This window comes from Zingiber officinale, chromosome 5A (assembly GCF_018446385.1).
Source record: "Zingiber officinale cultivar Zhangliang chromosome 5A, Zo_v1.1, whole genome shotgun sequence".
Classification (NCBI taxonomy): Eukaryota; Viridiplantae; Streptophyta; class Magnoliopsida; order Zingiberales; family Zingiberaceae; genus Zingiber; species Zingiber officinale.
The window spans coordinates 78,965,638-78,974,558 of NC_055994.1; the positions used below are offsets into that span (position 1 = coordinate 78,965,638).

Sequence of the window (8,921 nt, forward strand, 5' to 3'; positions counted from 1 at the left end):
AATATCTTCCTAGGGACCAGTATCACCGACGAGCGGCATGGTCGGGCAACAAATCATACGGTGGAAGCTTCCACTGTCACGTCAAGGATATGATGGGCTTGTTGGGGTATGGCGTCAGACACACTTTTCTGGCACGTCTTTTCCAGGTATGTTTTGAGAAGCGTGCATGCCTCGAGAAGCATGCGCGCACCTCCCGGTAGCCCTATATAAGGACCTCCAGGCTTCGACAGAGGTATGTTCACTACTGTAGTTACAGTTACGATGTTGCTCCTTTCTTCTCTACTTCGTTCGTTTTCCGTCGGTAGCTGATTTGAGCGTCGGAGAGCCATCGCCGGGAACCCTTCCCCGACTCAGCACTAACGACTTATGGTTGCAGGCTCAGCTCATTGGAGATCCACATCGTCTTCATTCAACATTCAGTCAGCGTGAGCGCCACATCCCAGCGTCCGTTGACTCACTCTCGGGCATGATCAAATAATATTCTAAATCGATTGTTCTACTATAATAAATAATTAAAAATTTTGATTTATATTTAAAAAAATATTTTAATATGACATACGAAAATGATATTTAAAAATATGATTATAATAAAAAAAAATATAGATAAATACATAGAATTTAGTTCTATATGACTCTAAGTTGTTTAATATAGAACTCAATGTATTAGTCTAATTCACGATTTTTTCATAGAAATCAATTTTTTTAATCCATTGCTACGGGACATTGCTGTGCTGATAATCGAATGTGGAGGGGTAAAAATGGGATTAGAATACGATTATATAACTTTGAAACATATCTACGTAATTTAGATATTCGATTACTTTAACTACATGGTTACGTAATTGGTCATACATTATATGGTCCAATTCGCCCAATTTCACGGATATTGAATTCGGCCCTTAATAGATCCAAATGCGGCCCAATTAAATCCCGGTCGTGTCCAGCCGCAATTAATTTTCATCCCAACTCGATTACCTCAGAACCCTTCTTCTCCTGCTCTATTTCTTTGGCATCGTCCCCCACGAAACCTAACTGTATAAAGCGCCGGACTCTTGATCCTACTTTTCTCCGGCATCTTGTCTCCTTTCTGATTCGAGCAGGGAAGAAGAAGAAAAGAAGAAGAAACGAGGAAGACGAAAGGAAGAGGACTTCGCGCACGACGGGTAAGCTTCTTTGGTCTCACTGCCTCCGGCCTTTTTGAGTTGCTTACGCTTGGTTATATCAGATCCGCTTCTTAGGGTTCCTCCTCGCACTCATTTCGTCGCCCGGAATCTTGGGGCTTCACAGTCCGGATTTCTCATGCTTGCCCTTTCTGCTGTTGTTGTCTGTTTCTTTCCCCCCGAAAAATTGGTGTCTGTTTTTCTATTGACTTGTTTTGTTCTGATGATCGAAAGATGTTATCTTTTTTTACACTGCTCAGTTTAGAGAGATTTCACACTAGCTGGAGAGGTTAATTTGTGTTGATGGTTACTCGATTGAGCTGTAGACCTTGAGCTGGGAGGACAAATGGTTGCTGATTCCGAGGCCGCCCTTGGTGTGGCTCAGTCATTTGTTTGAACAAATGGTGATTCACATTCATGATATGAAGTGTACTCAGCTTGGGATAGATTTGTTTTCTCCCTTAATGTCACGTTGTTTTCCATCCTCTGGTTCCATTTCGTTTCTCTGACTGTTCGAATAATTTACTCATAGGTCGAAGAGTTATTTGTCGGATAGTTGTGCAAGGGGGAGGTTAACTATATTTAGCTATTGGTATGAGAATATTTGCTATGTTTTTCTCTTGTCTTTAATGCGACACTATTTTTTCCATTAAATATTTCTTAAAATGCTGTCTCATTCCTAAGTCCAATAGTCCACTTTGAGCCAGCCCTCCGTCCATTGTTATACAAAGATGTATAATTTCCTATCTGATTGTCCATGTCAAGGTATCTATCTAACTTTGTTTTTCCTGAATATGACACCTTCAGTTTGAGGGCTGCTGGGCAGTATGGATGAAAAGAAGGCTTATGGGAAGCAAGGATCAGGAAGTTTCAGAAAACGACCTCGTGATCAGTTTGATAATGGGAAACGGAAGAAGCACAATCCTAACTATGATCATGGTTCTACCAATAAACCTATTGATACAATCTACCGCATCCTTTGCCCTGTAAAAAAGATTGGTAGTGTTCTGGGTAAAGGAGGTGATATTGTTAATGCCCTTAGAGACGAGACCCATGCAAAGATAAGGGTTGCAGATGCTATCCCTGGTGCAGAGGAGAGAGTAATTATCATTTTTAATTACCAGTCAGAAAGTGAAAAAAGTAATCCTGGTCAGGATACTGAAAATAGTGATACAAGTGAGTTAGAGAACACACAGCCCAATTGTCCTGCCCAGGATGCTTTACTCAAGATTCATGATAGGATTGCTGCAGATGAGATTTTGCGTGGTGGTGTGGTGCAAGACAGAACTGAACCTGATGATATTGTTACTGCTCGAATTTTGGTCCCAAAAAATCAAGTTGGATGTCTTCTTGGCAAGGGTGGAAATATTATACAGCAACTGCGAACTGATACTGGTGCAAATATTCGCATATTGCCCTCTGATCACCTACCGCGATGTGCCATGGGAAGTGATGAACTAGTACAGGTAACACCAGTTTCATGTCAGTAATTGTTTGTCTTAAATTTCTTATCTTTGTGGTAGAATTTTTGAATTTGATCTATGCTAAGACAATATAGCTATTTCATGGTTGATGAGATCCTTGAAGAGAATAGGAAAACAAACATCCTTTTTGGGCTCAACGTCTCCTCCTCCTATTTTGCCCACTGGATGGTTACATGTTTTGTGTCTCGAGGCATTTTATTGATGGAGACTGCTAGGTCAAATGATCCTCTTTTGTCTTCTGACATATGAAGACTAGAGCAGTAAAATTTTAAATTCAATTATTCGTTCATAAATTTGTGGTAATGGCAGAATCCATAATTAATTCCTACTTCTAAATTTGTTATCTTCAGACAGTTTGTATGTGGTGGACTGACTTATATAGCACCTGTTATGCATATAAATTCTCATCTTATACCATAACCATGGTAAGTTAAGTGGAAGAAAACTAAAGTAGTATAACTTATCTAAATTCATTCAAACATGGGTTAAAGTATAAAATAAAATAAACAAACCTCCTTTTTAATTCAATTATCTAATTATTATTATTATTTTTTAAAAACAAAAAAATCCAAAAACTTTTTTATATGCAAAGCATATGTTGAATCATGTTGAGAATCAGCACATGTACTGTATATCTAATTGTGATAGTCTTGTTTTTGTATTTGGAAGTAAATAATAAAGTGGAAGGAGATACATGCTGAAACCAGATTGTTCTGACTGGGGAAGCATCCGGGAACAGATTGATATTTGAAACCTCAATCATATCAAAGTCTCAAGATGCCCAATGATCATATTTGTGAATAAAAGCTAATGTCTTTTGATTGACTAGTTGTTTACACAGGACCATAGTTCATCTTTGTATCCTTTTTTGTATTTTCTTGTGTTTTTATCAATTGCTTGTTTAGCCTGGCTCTTATCATCTTGGTAAGTGTTTTCATTTCCTTCCCAGGTATCAGGAGTGCCATCTATTACAAAAAAGGCTCTTTTCAGAATATCAACTTTACTGCATCAACATCCCAATAAAGAAAATCCTCCTTTGGAAACTATCATATATGCCAGTACCCAAGGTTCTAATCGCTCAGATTCATCTCTCCCACCGCCATTTCTTCAGGGAAATCGAGTTTGGTCTCCCTATTACTCTGACACTCGTGATCAACCAACAATCTCAAGGTTCGGTAGGTACCCAGATGAGCCATTGAGATATCCTCCAGGTAGTTTTAGCAGAAACAATTTCCATGAGAGTGAGGCAGCAGAAGAATTCTCCATGAGAATTTTGTGTGCTACTGTGAAGATTGGTGGTGTGATTGGCAAGGGTGGGACCAATATCAGACAACTAGAGCAACAAACAGGTGCTCGGATTCAGGTTGAGGATACTGCACCTGATGCTGAGGAACGTGTGATCAATATTTCATGCAAGGAGGTATGCTGTCCATTTGGACACAATTTAATAGCATAGATGTGTGAAATCTTGGCAAATAGGCCTATTTAGACTTTGATGTTACATGGTATGGAATTGGATGTTCATTAAAATTGTAGGTTCCGTGGGAGACAAGATCTCCAACAATTGAAGCTGTTCTTCAACTTCAAAGTAGAACAAGTACGAACTCTGATGATGGTGCTATCACAACACGACTTCTAGTCCCATCAAGTAAAGTTGGTTCCATTCTTGGAAAAGGAGGCGACATTATAACAGAAATGAGAAGACGAACTAGAGCAGACATTCGTGTTTACTCCAAGGATGACAAGCCAAAATATACATCTGCAAATGAAGAGTTAGTGCAGGTGCTGTTTCATTGTTAGTCATTTAATATTCCTAGACGGCCTTTTGTAAGGATGGACATCTTTCGGTTTCCTGACATTTTGTTACATCTTCTGTCACAGATTTCTGGGCCTAGAGAGTTTGCCCGGGATGCACTTGCAGAGATTGCTTCAAGGCTTAGAGCAAGGACGTTTCGGAGCGAGAATTCTTCTTTTAGCCCTGCATCTGCACCTGCAGCTCCTTTTCGTGGAGTTCCTCCTTTCGAAAGAATTTCTCATCGAGGTGCACCTTCAGCTGGAAATACTGACACAGGTTCTACACGACCAGGTCATTTTCGTGGTTATACTCCTGAAAGATTTCTTGATAGAGGAACTTCATCATCCAGCATGTTTGGACCTGAGAAATCTGTTGGGTATGATTACCCAAAGGTATTGTCTATATATATATACCTTTTTCTCCATTTTTTTTTATTTTAGTATAATTATTTTACCTTTTCGGGTGCATTTGTGCACCAATTTGATAGTCTACGGAATGGTTTTGGATCAAAATATTTGCTTGCACTGGTTCAGAGAAGAATTCCCTGTTTTTCACATCATTCAAGTTACAGTAGGATGAATTGGTTTAGGATTAGTTTTCTTATCCTCTGCATTGGATGGCACATGGTTAGTACAAATTCTCAATGCTTGATCATAATGTGTTGTTGGTGCATCTGTTACTCGTGGTTTAAACACAATTGTCATGCCGACAGGGAAAACAATGCTTTATTTATGTGCCTTACTCATCTATTTCGGCCATTTGAACCTGGTACTAAGAACTTATAGCAAAGGATGGTACAATTGAGTGGTTGGACAATCTGAATCAACTTTAGTTGATTTGGATGTTGGCCCATCTAGATATGCTAGTTCATAGGTTTGGTCAACGACTAGGTCTTAACGCAGTGTGCCTTCCACCTATTATGAGCCAAAAACATGTATTTTTTACGCTATAGTTCAAAGTTTAAACCATCTTGATTGTAGTCTCCAAGCAAAGTAGATTCATATCCATCAATTAAATGCTAGATATTACCATTAAAGTCCGGATTTAGAAAGCATGACCTGCTTGTGGGTCAAGCTCGGTGAGAATGAGCTCAATAAAGTTATAATCTAACTACAACTCATCAATGTAATGTAATCAGGATGGTCATCATTGTGGTGATTATTTATATTCAATGTTATTAAATTGGATTTGTATTCGTGTTCTGTATTTCCATTGATCTTTTGGGGATGAAGATGGGTCTTTTATTTTGACAGGCTTATAGACAATCATATGAAGCTCAATACTACCATTCACCAGGTGCTTCTGGGTAAGTGTAACTGTCTCTCTTCTTTGTTGAGGCTGCTCAGCTTGCAAGAGTTAGATCTCAAAATGTCACGGTGCCGCTAATTTGTCTTATATATTTTAGGTACACTAATAATGCTCCTGCTGAATCTAAGATTCCTTATGGTGGAGCCACCTCATTTGGCAGAGCTGATATTAGCAATTCTGAGATTCATCAGGTATTGAGATAACACCTTCAAACTATCTCTATGAGAATTATAAGATTCTTCGTACAATTTGTCATGGTAATACCTCATAAATAAAATGCTCTCTCGATGGTAGCGAAATGTGATTATGCTCACCCCAAGTGTCCCGCACAACCGTCCCCAGGTTATGTGAAGGAGATAAATCACGGGGTCAGTTTATAACCGATTGTCTAGTGGCTAAGGGCATGTGCTCGCCGGGAGTTAATTTGTGTCCCATTATAGCAAATATGTCATCCTCCAGTCAACTGGGCAACCCGGGTACAATAAAATGCTCTATCGAGAATGTTAGGATGTTTGATATGATTGATATAAGAGTCTCATGTAGAATTTGAATCAGCAAATGGTAACGCTTTTTATGCTAGCATTTGTAGGGGCAGCAACGATCAGGGTATCTGCAACTTTTTACTACACATACCTTCCAAACTCATACCGTTCCGATACTTGTTGCTAGTCCCATCACCTCCCTGGAGCATTCACCCAAACACCAGCCCCACCCCAGATTAGCATATCTTTATATCACTAATATTTAAAATAATAACAAATTGAACCTCTAAAACTAACTAAAAAAATAAAATTGCGAGGGGTGACCACTGCTGCTACTGTCACCATCAAAAGGAGGTGAATTGAGAGCAGAGAATTTGTGTATATCTATATATATATACACACACATATATGGCAAAAAAAGGGTGTCATTTATATAGGGGTGCTCTTTCTTTTTCATTATCATCAAAAGGGGCAGCTCATGTTGAACATTGTTTTAGTTGTTTTTGCCAAAACTGCTCTAACATTTGAATTGGTAGGACAAGAGGGGTGATTTGGGAAGAAAACTTAGGGTGAAGTGTGTGTGTGTATATATATATATATATATATATATAGATAGATAGATAGATAGAGATGCCACAACTGAATATGTAACCTCAAAGCCATCCCATACATGTCGTACACATGATGGGTGTATACCATTTCGTTGGAACCGATAAACGCATTTAATGGGTATCTGTCTGAATACAATTAAACAAGTCAGGTAGTCATGGATGCTCAAAGAAATCCACCCTAATGCCATTCCTTGTTGTTTGTGTAGAAATTGTTACACCCACAACTAATTCGTGTTTGTCGAAATTATTTGGGACTGGATATATGAATAATCTAAATTTTTTATTGTATAATTAGTTTTTAAGACTTATTTTTTTAAGCCTTTGATAGTCATTCTATCTCTTTGCTCATATTCATATTATTTTAATCTATTTTATCTCATTTTGTTAATTATGGAAGTCACCCCTACTTGCTCTTCTTAGACATATATCTGTGACATAATAATAATAATAATAATAGAATTTTTGGCATCTAAAGGAACAAGGGTTATGCTTATGTTGGTTATATAGATTTTTCCTGTGCAAGTAGGTTCCTGGAGCAAGAGTTAAATCGCATGATCCTATGTTGGGTGTGCCAGATCATGTCATCCACGGACACGGCCCGTCTGAATATTCAAGGCCAGGACAGGGCTATTTTCCACCATCCTATATCCCTTCAGGGAGCCAGAGCATACCGCCATCACAACAATCGATTCACCCTTGTTAGCTTAGCAATCAGCGATCTTGTTCTTCCTCACACTCAAATACTTGTCACCGGCTGTTTGATTGCGAATTGAAGCAAGTGTCAATTAAATCTTTAGCTGTTGTAGACTGTGGCCTATAGAGCATCAATTTTCTGTTTTGTTACTAGTTGTCGAACTGATTTATGGTTCGCACTTGTGAATGGATGCGGAGGTAGAAGTTTATCTTCAGCTTTATAATTCAGATCTTTAGATTCGATGCCACAGGTATGCCCTGGCTCCATTTGCTACTCGGTTCTTTGCATACTCAAGTATGCTCGAGTTTTTCTTGCGTTTTACTCTCAATTGCATTTTGTTGTATTCTTATTGAATTATGCTGCTGGGTCTAATCAAGTAAGTTGTTTATTTGAATTGTTAACATTAAGTTGATGTAAGGCTATCATGTTACCTCTGAATTTTCAAATCCATTACTATAAACTTAGCTGATCTGAATAAACAAATCACTCCGACCAACAGCCAGAATTTCTTCGAATATGTTCTTCAATTCATAAGCTCGAGACAAATCTAGAGGAGAATCCGTCCACAGTGGATTTCAGACCGTGAAAGTCTGACACCATGGGCTTGTTGCGAGTATTTTTTGGGTGTAGTGATCAATGAAAAATATGGGATTAGATTGATCGCTTTTTTTTGTAAGTATCCAACTCAAGTAGCTGAGTCATAGTTTTGATATGAGTTCAATACAAATTAAGTTAGACCTTGTCAATCTGATTTGTATGTCTAAGTGTGCAGAGATTTAAGAGAACATATAGGTATCTGATGGCTAAGGAGCATTGGAGACGACGGAAGACGCATGCAAGAGCTGATGAGCTCAATGCATTCGAGGTACGAGGAGTTACAAAAGAGTATTATGGTGGAGTGTGAAGGATGCAAAGTATGTATTTAAGGGATGAGAAGTCTGGAGAAAGATTGCAAAGTATGTATTTAAGGGATGAAAAGTCTGGAGAAAGATTGTTTGAGAAAATCAGAATTGAATTGGAGTGAGCTGAATTACGAGATGCAATCACCCATGCTACTAGAGAAGAAAAACAATCAACTTTGTAAGTTGATCATTTCAGGCGCCTAGAACGAATTCAAGTGCTCGGACTCCAGTCGTCTAGATTGGGTGGCAACATCAACAAGAGTCGTTGTCGAAATAGATCTATCCACATCAGCACACTTTAGGTGCTCGGAATGTCTATAGTTATCTGGAACAGTTGGGCGGATGGTTGTCGAGTGGATTAAGTTTGACTAGTTTAGGTGCTTAGAAGTGTCATATCAGCAAACGGTGACATCAACAATAGAGTCTATAAAATGAGGAGTCAGGCTCATAGTCAAAAACAACACATTTAATTTTCTATATTCATT

General features: G+C 38.5%; 1 protein-coding gene across 3 annotated transcripts; it reads left to right on the top strand.

Annotated features, from left to right (window-relative positions):
* The first annotated feature begins 968 nt into the window (after positions 1-968).
* LOC121980686 (KH domain-containing protein HEN4-like) lies at positions 969-7,781 on the top strand. Of its 3 annotated transcripts, none has more exons than XM_042532840.1 (8): positions 969-1,163; positions 1,968-2,626; positions 3,594-4,064; positions 4,181-4,426; positions 4,526-4,831; positions 5,693-5,745; positions 5,845-5,938; positions 7,348-7,535. In XM_042532840.1, exons 2-8 carry the CDS (start codon positions 1,988-1,990, stop codon positions 7,384-7,386), a joined length of 1,848 nt encoding a protein of 615 aa, XP_042388774.1. In that variant the 5' UTR covers positions 969-1,163; positions 1,968-1,987; the 3' UTR covers positions 7,387-7,535. The 3 variants fall into 3 exon arrangements, with proteins under 3 accessions (XP_042388774.1, XP_042388772.1, XP_042388773.1); XM_042532838.1 differs by having other exon boundaries at positions 970-1,163; positions 7,367-7,781; XM_042532839.1 differs by lacking the exon at positions 969-1,163 and adding an exon at positions 1,724-1,752 and having other exon boundaries at positions 7,367-7,781.
* Positions 7,782-8,921: the final 1,140 nt, after the last annotated feature.